This window comes from Sus scrofa, chromosome 2 (assembly GCF_054392235.1).
Source record: "Sus scrofa isolate SSC_HxYL_T2T_F1_AM1 chromosome 2, Sscrofa_HxYL_maternal_Yorkshire_Landrace_v2.0, whole genome shotgun sequence".
Classification (NCBI taxonomy): domain Eukaryota; kingdom Metazoa; phylum Chordata; class Mammalia; order Artiodactyla; family Suidae; genus Sus; species Sus scrofa.
In genome coordinates this window covers 47565261-47583187 of record NC_139384.1, presented here as the reverse complement: position 1 = coordinate 47583187, position 17927 = coordinate 47565261, and the positions used below count along the sequence as shown (strand labels likewise).

The 17927-nt window shown below is 39.9% G+C and overlaps 3 protein-coding genes across 32 annotated transcripts in view; 2 read left to right on the top strand and 1 right to left on the bottom strand.

Annotated features, from left to right (window-relative positions):
* PDE3B (phosphodiesterase 3B) overlaps positions 1-12349 on the top strand; it is a 324331-nt gene extending 311982 nt beyond the window's left edge. For all 26 annotated transcript variants that reach the window (XM_085011945.1, XM_085011953.1, XM_085011957.1 and 23 more), the window contains 4 exons: positions 1765-1968; positions 4608-4769; positions 8889-9144; positions 10333-12349. In XM_085011945.1, coding sequence (XP_084868071.1) covers positions 1765-1968; positions 4608-4769; positions 8889-9144; positions 10333-10547 — 837 coding nt within the window. In that variant the 3' untranslated portion in view covers positions 10548-12349. The remainder of the gene's footprint in view (positions 1-1764; positions 1969-4607; positions 4770-8888; positions 9145-10332) is intronic.
* INSC (INSC spindle orientation adaptor protein) overlaps positions 1-17927 on the top strand; it is an 864422-nt gene that overhangs the window by 278991 nt on the left and 567504 nt on the right. The window lies entirely within an intron of this gene.
* CYP2R1 (cytochrome P450 family 2 subfamily R member 1) overlaps positions 1-17927 on the bottom strand; it is a 131014-nt gene that overhangs the window by 77103 nt on the left and 35984 nt on the right. For 2 of the 5 annotated variants that reach the window (XR_014837259.1, XR_014837266.1), the window contains one exon: positions 1000-2330. The exons of 1 other annotated variant lie outside the window; for it this stretch is intronic. The gene's annotated coding sequence lies outside the window, so the exon portion shown is untranslated. Of the gene's footprint in view, positions 1-999; positions 2331-13208; positions 13487-16208; positions 16466-17927 lie in introns of those variants that run through there. 2 more of the 5 variants (XR_014837262.1, XR_014837267.1) reach the window with 2 other exon arrangements.

The window sequence follows — 17927 nt, the reverse complement described above, 5'->3', positions numbered from 1 at the left end:
AAGCCAGCAGCTATAGCTCTCATTGGACCCCTAGTCTGGGAACCTCCATATGCCCTAAAAAGATAAAAATTAAAAAATTAAAATAAAAAAATAGAAAATATTCCATTGTGTGTATATTACATCTTCTTTATCTATTCATCCATTGGTGGACAGAGACTCTTTCCAGCCTTTTTATGACCCACTGCAAAGTTTAAATCCTATCATTGCTTAGATAAAATCAAACAATGTTTAAACAAACAGTTTCCTGATGGTCCAGTGGTTGGGACTTGGTGCTTTTACCACTGTAGCCTGGGCTTGAGCCCTGTTCTGGGAACAAAGATCCTACATCAAACTGCCGCATGCTGTGGCCAAAAAAAAAATCCCAAAAGAACAAAAACTTATCAAACTCCCAACTATTTATACTTAAAGCTAGACTATAGTTAGGTTTCACTTAAACATAAAATGATTTAATTAGGTTCAGAATATGCATCTTAACTGAGATTGTACTATATTTTTATCTGTCCTTTTCCATTAAACATGAAGCTCTATGAAAATAGGGACAGGGTTTTAATTTTTTTTTCCATTTCCGGTCACACCCACAGTATATGGAAGTTCACAGGCCAGGGACAGAATCAGAACCACAACTGTGACCTGAGACATAACTGTAGCAATGCCAGATCCTTAACCCACTGCACCAGGTGGCAGGGACTGAACCTGTGCCATCACAGAGACAACGCCAGATCATTAACCCACTGCACCACAACATGAATTCCTACAGGTTTTAATTTTTTTTTTTTTTTTTTTTTGGCCATCCCATGGAATATGGGCCTGGGCCAGGGATCAGCTCCGAGCAGGGGATCAGCTCCAAGCCACAGTTGCCACAACGTGGGATCCTTTTAACCCACTGTGCCAGGTCGGGGATCGAACCTGCATCCTGGCCCTCAGAGACGCCTCTGATACCACAGCGGGAACTCCCAAGTTTTAATTTTTATCCTCAGCCTTTAGCACCGGCTATGAGTGTTTTTTTTTAATAATTACTGTGCTCATTTAATAATTTTTAAAACTGCTTATTTGTTAAAGGTAGAAGAAGCTTTAGAAATTTTATAATCCAGTGGTTTTTTAAAACCTGTATTCCCAAATCCTAGACTACTGAGGAAGTACCGGAGTCTTCCCCTGAAGCAAGGTGGAAAAAACGTGAATAGATGTACACCATTTGAACCGAGGATTTGTGTCTTTACTCAATTGATACTTCCTTGACTGCCAGGCCCTGTGTCAGTAGGAGGTAGAGGATGTGTCCTTCTCATTCCTGTGGGTTTCTAACTCCCCTTTCCCTACACACTGCTCCGGGTTCCTCTCCTTCAGTCACCACCACCACTCATTCCATGCTCGGGAAAGAGCAGTGATGCATATCCCTAAACCTGCTCTCTCTCTCTCTATCCTTCATGACTTTATGAACAGGAGCTTTATCTCAGAAGGTTTACTGATTTAATGAGGTAGCCTTCAAACATCAACTTTACATTTCTTGGGAGGCAGTGTGGTGTCTATAAAGAAGATGAACTTTGGAGGCAAATTACCCTTTCGCTTCCTGGCTGTGAATGCTGGAAAGGTGTGCCTTATTCTCTTTGCACTTCCAGTCTACACGTTTATAAAATTATCACCCCTTCTTTACTGGTATCAAAATGTAATAGGTGCTCATTATATTCTTCCAACCTGGTCATAACTCTGTTTATTATGGAAGTTCACTATCACTGGGATGCCTGCCTCATTTTTCTTGTTCCTTTTTAGGCAGTTTTGTACAACGACAGATCTGTTCTGGAAAATCATCATGCTGCATCGGCCTGGAATCTTTATCTTTCTCGTCCAGAATACAACTTCCTTCTTAATCTTGATCATGTGGAATTCAAGCGCTTTCGTTTTTTAGTCATTGAAACAATCCTTGCCACAGACCTTAAAAAGCATTTTGATTTCCTTGCTGAATTCAATGCCAAGGTTTGTTACACAAATTAATTCCTGGTTTCAAAAAGTAGAAATCATTGTCATTATTGCTGACAAAAGATATATATATATGTGTGTGTGTGTGTGTATATATATATATATATATTTTGTGTGTGTGTGTGTGTGTGTTTTTAGGGCAGCATCCACAGCATATGGAGGTTCTCAGGTTAGGGGTCCAATCAGAGCTGCAGCTGCCGGCCTATGCCACAGCCACAGCGACACCAGATCCAAGCCACGTCTGCAACCTACACCACAGCTCACAGCAACGCTGGATCCTTAACCCACTGAGGCGAGGCCAGGGATCAAACCCGCGTCCTCATGGATCCTAGTTGGGTTGGTTAACCGCTGAGCCACAACTGGAACTCCAAAAAGATATATTTTAATGTTGAATTAGAATACCACTCATGAAGTCATGATAAATCTGATATAATACAATATATACGCCAATATCTTTTTTTAAAAAAAATTATAACATGTCCAAAAATACTGTTGTCTACCACATTTCCAATTATGTCAGTTGAAGTTTTTAGGGGCAGATTTGAGAAAATCATGCCCAGTGAGTGCCCAGTAAGGCATCTTATGAAGTTAAAGATGTGTTTTTAAGAAGCCCGTTATGCCTACTTTACTGCACCTGTTTCCCTTTTTCATATGATCGAGTGTTTAACTGGCAGGTGTGGGATTGGAGGAGGACTTGAGAATAAGGCACAAACGGAACTACTGTTTATTAGGCTTGTGCACTGCGGGCAGTCGTGCTGGTGAAGAACAGGCATGAACAGGTGGAAAGCCCTGCCCTCACTGAACTCACATTCATCACGGAATTGAGAACCACTGCCCTCCTGCAATAGTGGTACTAGTGGGAGTGTGTTCTGTCCCCCAGACAAAGGGATGAAAAAAAGTTAAGAACCACTGCATTAGATTCCTGAGGGAAGGAAGCCCCATCTTTTGCAGGCAGGAGACTGTTGTTTTCTTGATAATATTTGTGTCCTGAAGGATGGTGTACCTTCAGAGTAGAGAAACAGGTATCACAGTAGTATTAGATTTAACCTTCTGGAAGGAGGCCTATACATGTCGCTGTTGTGGTATTGATAAAGAACTTAGAAAAATCAGCAAGAAATCAGTGTGCCTTTAAAATTATTTCATAGTTGTATAGTTCTTTTGGTTAATAAAAATTCATTTAGGAGCTCCCGTCATGGTTCTGTGGTTAACAAATCTGACTAGGAACCACAAGGTTGCGGGTTCGATCCCTGGCCTTGCTCAGTGGGTTAACGATCCGGCGTTGCCGGGACCTGTGGTGTGGGTCGCAGATGCAGCTCGGACTCCGAGTTGCTGTGGCTCTGGCATAGGCCGGTGGCTACAGCTCTGATTAGACCCCTAACCTGGGAAACCTCCATATGCCGCGGAGCAGCCCTTAGAAAAGGCAGAAAGACAAAATAAATAAATAAATAAATAAATAAAAATTTGTTTAAGCGCTTGTCAGAATAAATAGAAGTTTTTACAGGTGAAAGATTATCTAGCCCAAAACTTTTGAATCTGTGTCCTTCAAGACTTCTATTGTGCAGTCTCTCTCTCAGGAAGATGCCACATGAGTGGAGCTCTAGACTACACAATTTCAGTCTAAAGCCTTTGCCTTTCTTTTCGGTTTTCTATACTGGTGGTCTACATAAAATTTCCTTTGACAGAGGGTTGGATACCAAAAAATGTACCATCACAATAAAGCTCCGAAGCCATTGGTATGACCCATTCACTTTCTTTCTTGCTTTTTTTTTTTTTTTTCCTTTTTTGTCTGCAGTATGTGGAAGTTCCCAGGCCCCAGTCCAGGGATTAAACCAACGCCACAGTGACCTGAGTCACTGCAGTGACAATGCCAGGTCCTTAACTTTGAGCCACAAAGGAACTCCCACTTTATTTCTTACAAGAGAAAATTTGAGTTCTTAAAAGGCATAGTAATTTGCCAGATAATTACCATTTATTTAAATAACTTAGCATTTACTATGAACTATGTGTTTTTCATTTGTTAATCCTCTTGGCAATATAGCTAGATCGATATTACTTTTCCTGTTTTATAAATGAAGAAAGACTCAAGGAGCTTAAGTAATTTTTCTAGTGTTACACAATGAAATAAATTAGTAAATCATTGTGAGTCAGGATTTAAAATCCTGACTTGTGTTCTAAGACTTCTAAGACTTGTGTTCTTTTAGCTATATCATGTTGCCTTTTACAGGTAGAGCCAACTTCTCCTTAGATCCTTAAGTGTTCCTTTTTGAGGTAGAAATAGTTACAATTCTGATATTTGATTTTGCATATATATATTTTATATCATATTAATATATAATATACAAATTACAATTTTCTTTGGTAATCACAAATATTGAAATCCATGGTTATGCTTTTATAGTGCTCTTCTTCCAATAAAACAAAATTACAATGACACTTCAAAGGGAAATTTAACCTACAGAGGTACGTGTTATGGCTCAATCAATTCAAAGAAGCGTGTGTTGAAATTTTTCCATGTCATTGAGAGGAAACAATTTTGAGATTAGTTGGTTAAAAAAAAAGAAAAAGAAAAGAGAAAAAAAACAAAACAAAACTCCTGTGCCCTCAGTACCTAAAATAATTCTGTTTTTTCAAACTAGGCCAATGATGTGAATAGTAATGGCATAGAATGGAGTAATGAAAATGATCGCCTCTTAGTATGCCAGGTGTGCATCAAACTGGCAGATATAAATGGCCCAGCAAAAATTCGAGACTTGCATTTGAAATGGACAGAAGGCATTGTCAATGAATTTTATGAGCAGGTAAGTTGAAACATGAGATAGGTGGAATTTTTAAGAGCTGCCCTCTGACGACCACATCCTTTGGATTTGGATAGCTACATTAAATACTTGAAATAACTTGCTTTGACAAAAAATGTTGCATTTGCTCTGGTCTTATTATTCTCAGCTTTTTTGCCTTTGTTGTTAAAATTTAAAAACAAGAAATACCTTATTGCCGATAAAGGAATGGGTTGAACGTGCTGGAGTCTAGAGCTTAGCGAAGACTACGTTATCATTCCAAGGTCCCTTTCAACCCTGAAAGCCTATAACCTAAGATAATTTATTTCCAAAAGTTGTTTAATTGATTCAGAGTATACTTGGATTATATTTTTTTTTATTTATTTATTTTTGCTTTTTAGGGCCTCACCCGCGGCATATGGAGGTTCCCAGGCTAGGGGTCTAACCAAGCTACAGCTGCTGGCCTACGCCACAGCCAGAGCCACGCCAGATCCAAGCCATGTCTGCGACCTACACCACAGCTCACAACAATGCCAGATCTTTAACCCGCTGAATGAGGGTAGGGATTGAACCTGCAACCTCATGGTTCCTAGTCGGATTCATTTCTACTGCGCCACAATGGGAACTCCTGGATTATATTTCTAAAGCAAACTCATTGTCAGCTTTGCTGTAGAAAGACCTTAGAAATATCAGCTGGGTAAAGGTCCTGGCAGAGGCTAAGATATTAGAGCTAGAAATGAGGACAGAGTAGTGGCTTTCCAGGTTCAAAGAGGTAAATATGCTCTTTTTTCATGTTTTTAAATCTTGTCTTTAAAATAATCCTACCACTCTGTAGTCTCTATCATTTTTTGGTCCAACTTTGAGGCTCCCTACAATATAAATGAATACTGATTTTTTCCACAAGTCTAACATTTCAGTATCTCCGAAGTAACAAATACATCCTCCTGCTTTGGAATTGCATTCCTTGGGAATCCTTACTGGCCCTAGAAATCAAGGAAGATCAAGATACCTACCAAGTGGGACTTCTGTGACAGGGCTTTCTTACCATTAGTTGAACTCCAGTAGGAGGGATGAAGTGAGCCTATAAACCATGCACACTTGTATCTGCTATGCCTTGTCACACCCGGATTGTACTGAATGACCAGTAAGTGTACAGTGTCTCTCACACACCTTAGCTAAACATCCCAATACAATAGTGAATACTCTGTTGTTTACAAGTTAACAAAATACCATACTGTATAATCATGAAAATAGTAAAATCTTAGTAATAATCTTCAAATACTTTTGTCTGATAGATTTGAACTAAATTTTATGTAATTTGAAGCAATAAATGGTTATAAATATTTAATTTGTGGATTGCAATATGTATAGTAGTTTGCATATTCCCATCCTCATTCTCAAAGGTAGTTGAAACCTCAGGCTTCAGTTTATGTTCACAGAAGAATTTCATGCCAAGGAAAAAATGCTATCTTTACATTATCTATACAGAAATAATAAGAAAGTGGTAGCATATGCTAATAATAGAAAACTCACTAATTCAGTGAAAGACCATTAGAAAGTTTCATTTAGACCCATTTTATAGTATTTTTTTTAATTTAGAAAATTTACTAAAAAAACTTTGAATCCTGCCTCTTCTTCCCTACCAGCAATGTGACCTTGGGTAAGTTACCTAACCTCTCTGTGCCTCAGTTTCCTCATTGAGAAAATAGGAATATAGATGGTATCTGCCTTATAAGGTTGCCATGAGGATTAAATTATGTATAAAGTTCTTAGAATGATTCTTGACATATAAGTGCTCAATAAATATTAACTATTATAACTATTATAATTCCAGGTCACTAAAAACAATATAATATTTCAGATAGTTTCACTTAATCTTTCTAGGTTTCATTATTCATATCTCAAAGGAGAAAAATATCATCTGGGGAGTTCCCTTGTGGCCCTCTGGGTTAAGGATCCAGCATTGTCACTGCAGCAGCTTGAGTCACTGTTGTGACGTAGGTTCAGTCCCTGGCCTGGAAACTTCCACAGGCCACAGGTGCAGCCAAAAAAAAAAAAAAAAAAAAAAAAAAAAAATCTATTCCCCCCCCCCAAAAAAAGCCATCTGATAACCCTACCCACAGCGTGGGGTCATGAAGGTTAACTGTGCTAATCTATAAGAAAGTCGTAGTCAACTCTCATCAAAACCATCAGACTTTCTTCTCAGTCTAATTATACTATTAAGCATCCATCAGCTATGGATGCAAATTTCTAACCTTGCCCCATCTTTTACCTGTTTATTATCTTAATTATATTGTCTTTATATGCTGTAGCCATTTATGTGCCATGGGCTTAGAAAAGCCAAACTATTATTTAAAAAAAAAAAAAAAAAAGTCAAACCTATGAAACTGTACAATGCTCTGGATAACCAACTGGGTATCTTTTTTTTAATCTTAATAGTTTTCTTCCTCACAGAGGATAAAGTCACGTGAGACAGTTGATCATGAGACAGCTTCTGTCTCCTCAGGGCCCTCTTGGCTCAGCACAGACACCGCTCGCCTACAGAATTTGTGCCCTGTGGAGAGTACTCGTCCTCCACTGGTTCAGACGCCAGGCACTCAAATACTAATATGCTAATAGTACCATTTGGAGACTGCTCAGCACTGTGCTCAGCATATATAATACTGCGTGTCATCCTCATAGCAGCCCTGCAGATTATCATTCAAATCTTACACGTGAATTGGGCATACAGCTTGCCCAGTGCCACACAAGCAGTAGATGGCAAAGGCAGATTTTGATCTGTCTGGTCTCCAGGCGTGCTCTCCTCAACCCTAGAGACCACAGTAGGTATCACAGGGAGGCAGCCGGGGTTCTGGGCCCAGAATCCTCACGTTAACCACAGGGGCTCTTTACTTCTGTCTCTTTTACATATTGAGTTTCCTGATTTAGATTCAGTAAAGGGTTCTGTTGTTACCAAAAAAGGACAAAGTATTGAAAAACATTTGCAAAATTCAACTCTGTACACTTGAGGTACAATTTACAGCAACCAAAATATTTCCATTGTATCATCTCCCCCTAGGAGAAAGAGGATCTATATTTGACATTATAGAATTTTGGTAATTTATATAGAATTTTTTTGTTGTTGTTGTTGTTTTTTTGTCTTTTTGCCATTTCTTGGGCCACTCCCGCGGCATATGGAGGTTCCCAGGCTAGGGGTCGAATCGGAGCTGTAGCCACCAGCCTATGCCAGAGCCACAGCAACGCGGGATCCGAGCCGTGTCTGCAACCTACACCACAGCTCATGGCAACGCCGGATCGTTAACCCACTGAGCAAGGGCAGGGAGCAAACCCGCAACCTCGTGGTTCCTAGTCGGATTCGTTAACCACTGCGCCACGACGGGAACTCCCAATTTATATAGAATTTAATAGAATTTATACATTTTGGAGTTCTCCTGTGGTTAAAGGTTAAAAGTCCAGCATTGTCACTGCAGTGGCTTGGGTCACTGCTGTGGCGCCGGTTCAGTCCCTGGCCTGGGAACTTCCACATGCCAGGGACATGGCAAAAAATTTTATATACTCTATTGATATAATTTTGTTTTTTTTTAGTAAATTTGCTGATTTTTTAAAGATGGGTTTTTTTCTTGTTACCTGAATATCAACCATACTGGTTGACTGGGAGTGTAAGTGTAAAGTCTTGTTTAGGTTTCCTTAAAAAGCAGGAGTTCCCGTCGTGGCGCAGTGGTTAACGAATCCGACTAGGAACCATGAGGTTGCGGGTTCGGCCCCTGCCCTTGCTCAGTGGGTTAATGATCCGGCGTTGCCGTGAGCTGTGGTGTAGGTTGCAGACACGGCTCGGATCCCGCGTTGCTGTGCCTCTGGCGTAGGCCGGTGGCTACAGCTCCGATTCGACCCCTAGCCTGGGAACCTCCATATGCCGCGGGAGCAGCCCAAGAAATAGCAACAACAACAACAAAAAGACAAAAAAAAAAAAAAAAAAAAGCAGAGAAATTCTTACAGTTGAAATTAGATTTGTTGATTCTTTGTAAAAAATTATTTTGATGTAGACTGCGCTTATTTAAAAAATCTCAAGATAATCTTAACAGCAAAGCTCAGTGGTTGTCCTTTCATCAGTTAAAGATGTACTTTTCTCTCTAATACGATCAGGGAGATGAAGAAGCAAATCTTGGTTTGCCCATCAGTCCCTTCATGGATCGTTCTTCTCCTCAACTAGCAAAGCTCCAGGAGTCTTTTATCACTCACATAGTGGGTCCCCTGTGTAACTCCTATGATGCTGCTGGTTTGCTGCCGGGTCAATGGATAGAAGCAGATGAGGACGATGATGCCGAAAGTTGTTATGATGAAGAAGATGGTGAAGAATTAGATACAGAGGATGAAGAAATAGAAGACAATCTAAACCCTAGTAAGAATATAGGGATACTATCATTTCTTTAATGTTATTAACTGCAAATGTCCACTTAATTGGGATCTTTGTTTTTAAGATACAGATTCAGTAGTTCTGTATACTTGCTTCTGTCTCAATGTTCAGATTGAATAGTCTCATCTTGAGTAACTACTGTTTAGGTACCATGCAAATACTGTCACACAACAAGCATTCTTAGTTAAGGTCGCATCTCTGGCAGTGTTGTCCTCCAGCCAGTGCTCTTAAGCAGGCTCTACCTGTGCACCCATGATGGGACTGTCTCCAGGTCTGAACTCATGTGACGTGGCTGCGCCTCTTTGTCCTGACTCTTCCTCACACCACCCTTCCCGGTTATCATGCCCTTCACATAGCCCTGGGAAGTAGTTCAACCCAGTTGGGGAAGAAGACAATACATATTCCCTGACTCTAAGAGGGAAACCAAGTTTTGTGGCATTATGGTTTTGAACTACCAAATTGTAATGCATAGTGTTTCTATATGAAGCAATGAGTATAAACAGAAAATGAAAAAGGAACATCTGTCACCTTTGTAACTATAAGTGAAATCAGTTATTTGCTCTTTAAAGGTGGGATTTAAATTCTATCTCGCCAATTAATTTTTGTTTCACAAGCATGTTACAAATTAGAACATATAAGGTAGCTTAGAAGAAGATAACAAAGAACTCCCCACACCCTAGCCTATATTCAGGAGTGGCAGAGTGAAGAGCAGAATAATCTTATGCTGCTATCATCTGATGTCATCTTGGGAAAAGTGACTAGCTTCTAAAAATTTATACTCAACATTTTGATAATTGTGTTTATTAATTCAATACATTTTTAAAAATTCCCTCAAAAGATTCATTTTGCATTTTTTTTTTTTAATCTCTGAAATTTCAGGCCCATCCTCCCTTCTCCCCACTCCTCCCATCCCACCCAGTCTTCCCTAATCCCCTTCCCTGTTTTCATACATAATACTTAACACTCCCTAAGACACTCATGTCTGGTTTCTTTGCTTATCTAGATCTTCCCACTAAAAAGAGAGCTCCATAGTTCAGGGATTATTTTCATCTTTCTTGTAACTATAACCCCAGTGCTTAGATAAATGCCTGGAATATAACAGGCACTCAGGTATTTATTGAATGATTGAATCATATTGCAATGATTAGAATATATGTGTGTTAAATTTCACAGAACCACAGAGAAGGAAAGGTAGACGGCGAATATTTTGTCAGCTAATGCACCACCTCACCGAAAACCACAAGATATGGAAGGAAATCATAGAGGAAGAAGAGAAATGTAAAGCTGATGGGAATAAACTGCAGGTGGAGAATTCTTCCTTACCTCAAGGAGATGAGATTCAGGTCATTGAAGAAGCAGATGAAGAGGAAGAGAGACAGTTGGAATAACAGAAAAGGCGTATTGAAGACACCCCAAGGGCCGTGCCCAGTGCTCGTGGCGCTGACTCGGAAATGACGGCTGCCGTGTGGACAGGCCTTAACGCTGTGAGAGGGTCCCACTCCCATGCACTTGCCCCACGTGAACTGAAGCAGTTTCCTCAGAGCCGGGCTTCATTTGACTTGTGTTGTCAAGCCCTCACTTAAAGCATTTACTGGTGTATACTTGTCATAATACTGCTTTGCTGGCTAGAAGGCTCTTATTTTTCATGAGCAGGGAGCTATAACTAAAAACTCAAGTATCTTAACTTTAGTTTCCTAAGTAGCCAGAACTTTTTGCTTTCTTGAATACAGGATTTAAAACAAAAGAAAACAAAAACAAAAACCAGGATTCGTATTGTACTTCCAAACATGTCTTTTATGTCTCTGAATGCTGGGTGGCAGGGGCTGTCGGGGGTTGGGGGGGGCAGTCTGTGCCTACCTAAAAAAGAAATCCAATGTTGCCTTTCTGAGGGATCTGTTCAGTGCAGTACACTGTTCAGTGCTGTTGTCCAGCTAGATTGATCCAAGAAGGACTGAGAAAGCTTTGTTATTTTTAACAAAATCCAGGTGCATCAATTTTTGATGCTTTTTACTGTTTTTTATCTACTCTGTTTGTGTTCTTTCTGCTCAGAGTATTCAGGTTTGTCATGGACATCAGAAGTCTGAATTCCAGTCTTACCGACTTTATAGCCCATGGTTGAATTTTAAAGCTGTTTAGGTTTAACAATGAAGGAATTTTATTCTTTAGTCAAAACTGTTCTTATTTTTACTCTTGCTCAGGATTAGTATTTTTAAACATTTAGTTTAATATAAACACAACATAGACTTGTCAGAAGGAAAAAAAATTGTCCTAATATTGATGTTAAGCTTTATGTAATGAGCATCATTCTCTTTTCTTAGATAAATTTGAGACTAATTAAAGCCAAGGAAAAAGAGGTGCCTGTCTTTTGCCTTAATACAAAAACCAACTGCAGTCAATCCTATCAAAGATAAAGAACAAATGAAATAGTGTGAGCTCTAAAGGTCACACACGTTGAATAAATAATTGAATATGTGCTTATCGTGAGACCCCGATCTTGGGTGTCATGTGTTTAGTTGCTCTAAAACTGATGTTCACCTTTCTGTTAATTTCCTTCTGCCTTGAGATTACATGACAGAAGTGACCTGTGACTACTCAATACTTCTAGAGCCCAAATGCAAGTCTAATTTCTGAGATAAAGTAAATGATGGACGTACTTATTTAATTTTTATATTAAAAACATCTAAATATTTTAGTAAGTCATTTTACAAAATGCACATTAAGATAATTGCAAAGAAAATGGACCATATTTACAATGTTTATAAACTTGTTAAGGCCCAGATAAATACCCTAGCTGGGAATTTTTTTTGAAGCTATAAAGAGCAGCCAAAATGAAAGCAAGATGGTAGACCAATATTTTCTATTATTCTTGGAGACCATATAATATCTTGGGTCCATACAGCTTTTCTAGACAGTGAAACCATTAATTTTCCAAAGTAATTCCTTTAAGAATATATCGGCAGGCAGTTTCTTCTGTACCTAGAATATTTAGCTTATCTGAAAGATATTAAAGATTTATGGAAGTACTGAAGTTTTGATCCTGTATAGTAGTATCATAATATTTAATGAATTACTAAGCTTTATTTATTTAGATGTGTTGAGTGCCGAGTTCCTTCCTACTATGTTTGCTACCATTGCTACATAATTGTAAACTGGTCCCTCAGTACTGAGTAATAAAATTTTAACTAATTTATTGAGTTTGCCCTTACAGCATATGCATCTCTCTGCTGCCTTTTTTTTTTTTCTTTTTAGAGCCACACCTGTGGCATATGGAAGTTCCTGGGGGTTGAATCAGAGCTCCAGCTACTGCCTACACCACAGCTCATGACAACACTGGATCCTTAACCCACTGAGCAAGGCCAAGGATTCAACCTGCATCCTCATGGATACTAGTTGGATTTGTTACCACTGAGCCACAATGGGAACTCCCATCTCTGTGCTTCTATTTCTCTGATGCAGTTTACATCTTGCAGAAGTATATTTCTGCTATTGCAAAGTACATGTATTTATAAATTCACACATCGTGTCTGTATAATGAGACTCAAACTTCCTTACTTTCTGTTTTATTAAGATTTTGTGGCGTTTCCTTATGGCCTAGTGGTTAAGGATTCAGTTGTTACTGCTGTGGCTCAGGTTTGATCCCTGGCCCAGGAACTTTTGCATGCCACAGGTGTGGCCAAAAAATAAAAATAAAGAAATAAAATTTTGGGAGTTCCCGTTGTGGCTCAATGGTTAACGAATCCGACTAGGAACCATGAGGTTTCAGGTTTGATCCCTGGCCTCACTCAGTAGGTTAAGGATTCAGCGTTGCTGTGATATAGTTGCAGACGAAGGTTGGATCCTGAGTTGCTGTGGCTCTGGTGAAGGCTGGTGGCTACAGCTCCAATTAGACCCCTAGCCTGGGAACCTCCATGTGCCACGGGTGTGGTCCTAGAAAAGACAAAAAAAGAAAAAATAAATAAAATTTTGTATTGGGTTGTTTAGTGTATATATTTATTTTCTCAAAAAGGCATGTTTTTATTCTATTAAAAATGCTATAGTGAAAACTCAAATAATTTAACCTTTTATTTATTTAACCTTTGTTAAATAATTGAGATACAGGGAGTCCCCCTTGTGGCGCAGCAGAAATGAAGCCAACTCATATCCATGAGAATGTGGGTTTGATCCCTGGCCTTGCTCAGTGGGTTAAGGATCTGGCATTGCTGTGAGCTGTGGTGTTGGTCGCAGACGTGGCTCAGATCTAGCATTGCTATAGCTGTGGTGCAGGCCGGCAGCTGTAGCTCCAATTTGACCCCTAACCTTGGCACTTCCACAGGCTGCACATTAGGCCCTAAAAAGAAAAAAAAAAAAAAATACATTAAAATAACCCAAACACTAAAAAAGTGCTTTTGCTGAAGTTTATACATTGCAAGAAATGAATGTGAGTGTATATTAGGTAAACAGCACTATTAGATGGAATCTTACTTGAGAAATTGCAGCAAGTAACATTGCAAATCTTATTTTTGTTATTACTCAGATCAGTTTTTTAAGTTAGAATCATTTTCATCATGAATTTGCTATTGTTTTAAGTCATTGGTCTTAGAAGTAAGCTTGTGGTGCTATAATATATATGTGCTTACTGATATTTTTCTCCATAAAAAAAAAAAATCTACTTTTTAAAGTCATTTCATGATTTGAAGGCTGTTTTCTGCTCTTCTCACTCAGCTGGTGCTGTTAGGTTGTTTTTTACTTATTTTTATAAGAATCCTGGAAATTCTGCACCACTTAAGTGTCTGTCTATATTGTATCATCTCATAGGAACAACTTCACAAAGGAGATGAATAGAGCCAACTCTATTCATCTAAACTCTATTCATCTATTCAGCTAAAGTCACCAAGCCAGTCAGCAGCTCGAGAGGGTGTGTGGGGATGACTGGTTTGCGGAGCAGCAATGAAAGCTTCCCAGAGGCCAGGGACTTTAATACTGAGAACTGAAGACGTCGGAGTTAGTTTGGAGATGATTGCTTGTGAACAGAGAACAACAGTGTGTGCAGAGGCCATGAGAAGAGAAAGCATCCTTGCTCTGGAGAGCCAAAAGAGATTTAGACTGGCTGGCACTTAGCGTGCAAGAGGGAAATGGTACAGAGGCAGTGGCTGATGAAGGGCCTTGTAAAGCATGACAGGCTATTTAAACTTCATTCCGAAAGGAAATGTGGAAAAATTGGAAGTTTTAATCTGAAAGTGACACAATTAAATTCACATTTTATGAGGCTCATTCAAACAACATATGTTGAGTAGAAGAATAAGATTAGGAGTTCCTGTTGTGGCTCAGTGGTTAACGAATCCAACTGGGAACCATGAGGTTGCGGGTTCGATCCCTGGCCTTTGCGCAGTGGGTTAAGGATCTGGCGTTGCCGTGAGCTGTGATGTAGGTCACAGGCGTGGCTTGGATCCCGCGTTGCTGTGGCTCTGGTGTAGACCGACAGCTACAGCTCTGATTTGACCCCTAGCCTGGGAATCAACATATGCTGTGGGAGCTGCCCTAAAAAAGGAAATAAAAAAAAAAAAAGATTAGACATGGGGAAATCGCAGTGATCTCAACTAGGACAGACGGTAAATGGACTGGAGATTTGTGATAGAGAACCAATTTGCCCTGAATAACCAGATATAGTGGTAAAGAGATGATGATGGCAACTTTCCCAGATTTCCCATTTAGACAACTTGTCAGTGTCACTCCCTGAGACTGGTATACTAGAGAAGGAGATTTTAGATGTGATGGAGGGTGAGGTGTTTGTATATATCCTAATGATTCTCTCTCTCTGGAGAACTTTAAAATTGCCAGGAGTTCCTGTTGTGGTACAGCGGAAACTAATCTGACAAGTACCCACCAGGATGCGGGTTTGATCCCTGGCCTCACTCATTGGGTTAAGGATCCAGCATTGCCGTGAGCTGTGGTGTAGGTTGCAGACATGGCTCAGATCCCACGTTGCTGTGGCTGTGGTGTAGGCCAGCAGCTACAGCTCCGATTGGACCCCTAGCCTGGGAACTTCCATATGCCTCAGGTGCAACTCTAAAAAGCAAATAAAATATGCAAACACAAGGAAAGAAACAGAAGAAATAGCAGAAATAGCAAATTTAGACTCCTCAATTATCTTCAGATGTTACACTGCATTATCAAAAACAATATAAAATTACCATGTGTTAAATGTTTAAGAAGATAAAATGAGATGACAAAAAATGAGCAAGGTATAATAAATTTAAAAATCACCAGGGAGAAATGACTGTTAGACTGACAGCAAACATGGCTATACCAAAAATGGAAGCCAAAAGAGACTATATTATCTTCTAGTAGTCACAATGTTAGGCATTGTTGTTAGTTATTCATATAAGTACGATATGTGATTTAAAAATGTGAGACAGGAGCTCCCTTGTGGCACAGCAGGTTAAGGATCTGGCGTTGGCACTGCAGTGGCTCCTGCACTGCTATGACGCAGGTTCAATCCCTGGTCTTGGAACTTCCACATATCGCAGGCACCCCCCCCCAAAAAAAACAAATGTGAAATATTTATATTTTGTCACAACTTTTATAACATAGGTATTGTCTGTTTTGTAAAGGAGGAAATTCACCATGTGCATAAAATATATGTATTTAATAGTCTCAAAGATGCATAAATCAAAAGTTGGTAGAACTACAGAGAAAAACTGGCAAATCTACAACCTGAGTGGGAGCTTGAACACTCAATGAACGAGGTTCCACCATAGCACAGTGGGTTAAGAATCCAACTGCAGCACCTTGGGTCCTTGCAGAGCTGCAGATTCAACACCCTGGATGGGCACAGTGGGTTAAAGCTTCCTGCACAGGTCACAGCTGAGGCTCAGATTCAATCCCTGGCCCAGGAACTTACATATGCCACTGGTACAGCCATAAAATTAACAAAAGAAAAACTCAATGAGTTAAATAGACCAGAAGTGTGTAAAAATTGAATAGCACGATGAATGGTCTTGGACAAATACAGGACCCCCAAATCCAAGAATGACTCTGTTTTTCTTAAACATCTAAAGAACACTTAGAAGTTGACCACGTAGTTGTTTATAAAGAAGATCTCAATAAATTTCAAACAACCCATGTTCCCTGATTACAAAGCAATTAATTAGAAATAAATAATACAAAAGCAAATATATTAATTAATAGTCATTTTTGGTCTTTCATTGGGAATGAAGACTGCAAACATGGCATATTATGTGGGAGGGAAAATCTGGTGAATAATATAAACTTTGTTTCTTAGACTGTAATTTCTTCATAAAGCAACAAAATTATAAACCAGTTCTTTCTGTAAATACAAAAAGAAAAAAGGAATAAATAACAAAGAACTCTAAAAACTATGTATGCTTGATAGATTTAAGAAATTGCTCCTAAATAACTTCCAGATCAAAAAAGAAATACTACTAGGAATTAAGTCATTTAGGGGACAATACCCATTTCACAAGTGAGGAAAATGAGACTTGACCAAAGACCACATGACTGGAAAGGGAAAGGAGTACAAATGGGAAAATGAATTGGCTGGGGAGCTCAAGAGATAAACTTATGGCCCTTTATCATTAATCTGGATAGGTGACCTTTCCCACTTGGCCAGTTGCTTCTCCCGAAAACCTTGCTCTGGAGGGGTCCTTCCAGCTCTCCCACTATGAAATAAGATCTCTCCATTTCCTTTCACAGCCTCTTCACCTAGAGAGCCTCACAGCCCTGATACACAAGTCTTAAATCAGACTAATTTAATCAGAATGAGGAGAAGAGGGTCGAACTTGGGTATCTGCATTTTGCAAAGGTCCCATGAGATTCCAGTGAGCATCCAAGGTGGAGAACCAATGTATTAGAAGTCCCTGCAGGGCAGACATGAATGAGGACCACCCTGATCTGCCTTGTTCTGCTGCTCCCTCCAATACCCTCAGGTGCCTCCTTCCTGTCCTAGGGCTACTGCTGAAGCTGCAGTCATACCTCGTAACTGCTTTCCCCAGTATTTGCTGTCCCCTCTCTGTTGACAGCCCTAATGGATCCTGCAGATTAAACATTCCCAGCCATCTCCAGCTGCCCTGGGATTAGCCAGCCTGACAATAGCAGAAACCGCCCTAGCTCCTGATTCTAATGGAATAATTTACGGTAAACGGTCTCTTTTTCTCCCCCAAGGAGCCCAGGCTCCTTAGACAAATGGAGATGAGCAAGCGCTGCTTCTAATGAGATGAAGGAACAGAGATGAGCTGTCCAAATGGAGTGGGTGTCACAGCAGCTGCTGTATTAAGTGAGAGACACTGAAGGCTTCAAGTCCTTCTGGTAAACTAGCCACTACAGTGGCAGGTACAGCCAAGAGCCTTTCAGAGACCAGAGTACAGCCTCCACGTGGGACTTCCTATTAGGATGGGCCCCAGGGGAGGTGATGGGGGTCCCTCTTCTCTGTTCACTTCCTACATCAGAATTATTGACCAGGGAACATTTTTCCATGTCCCTAAACTTTTGCTGCAGTTATCTTGTTTATCCATTATTAATTCACTCACTCAATAGATATCTATTTTCAACACGAACAAGGTGAAGGCCATGTTTCTTTTACAAGTTGTGTACAGCCCGGCAGCAGAATTAAATTTGTGCTATGGCCGGACACTCACTGGAGCTGTAGCTCAGATGACACTGACAAGATCCCCTTGTGAACATACTCAAGTTCATGTTCACTTGGTCCCTGGAGACCCTATCAGTTGCAGCATGCAAGGAGATTTCTGGGAGGAAAGAGAATTTGACTGTGC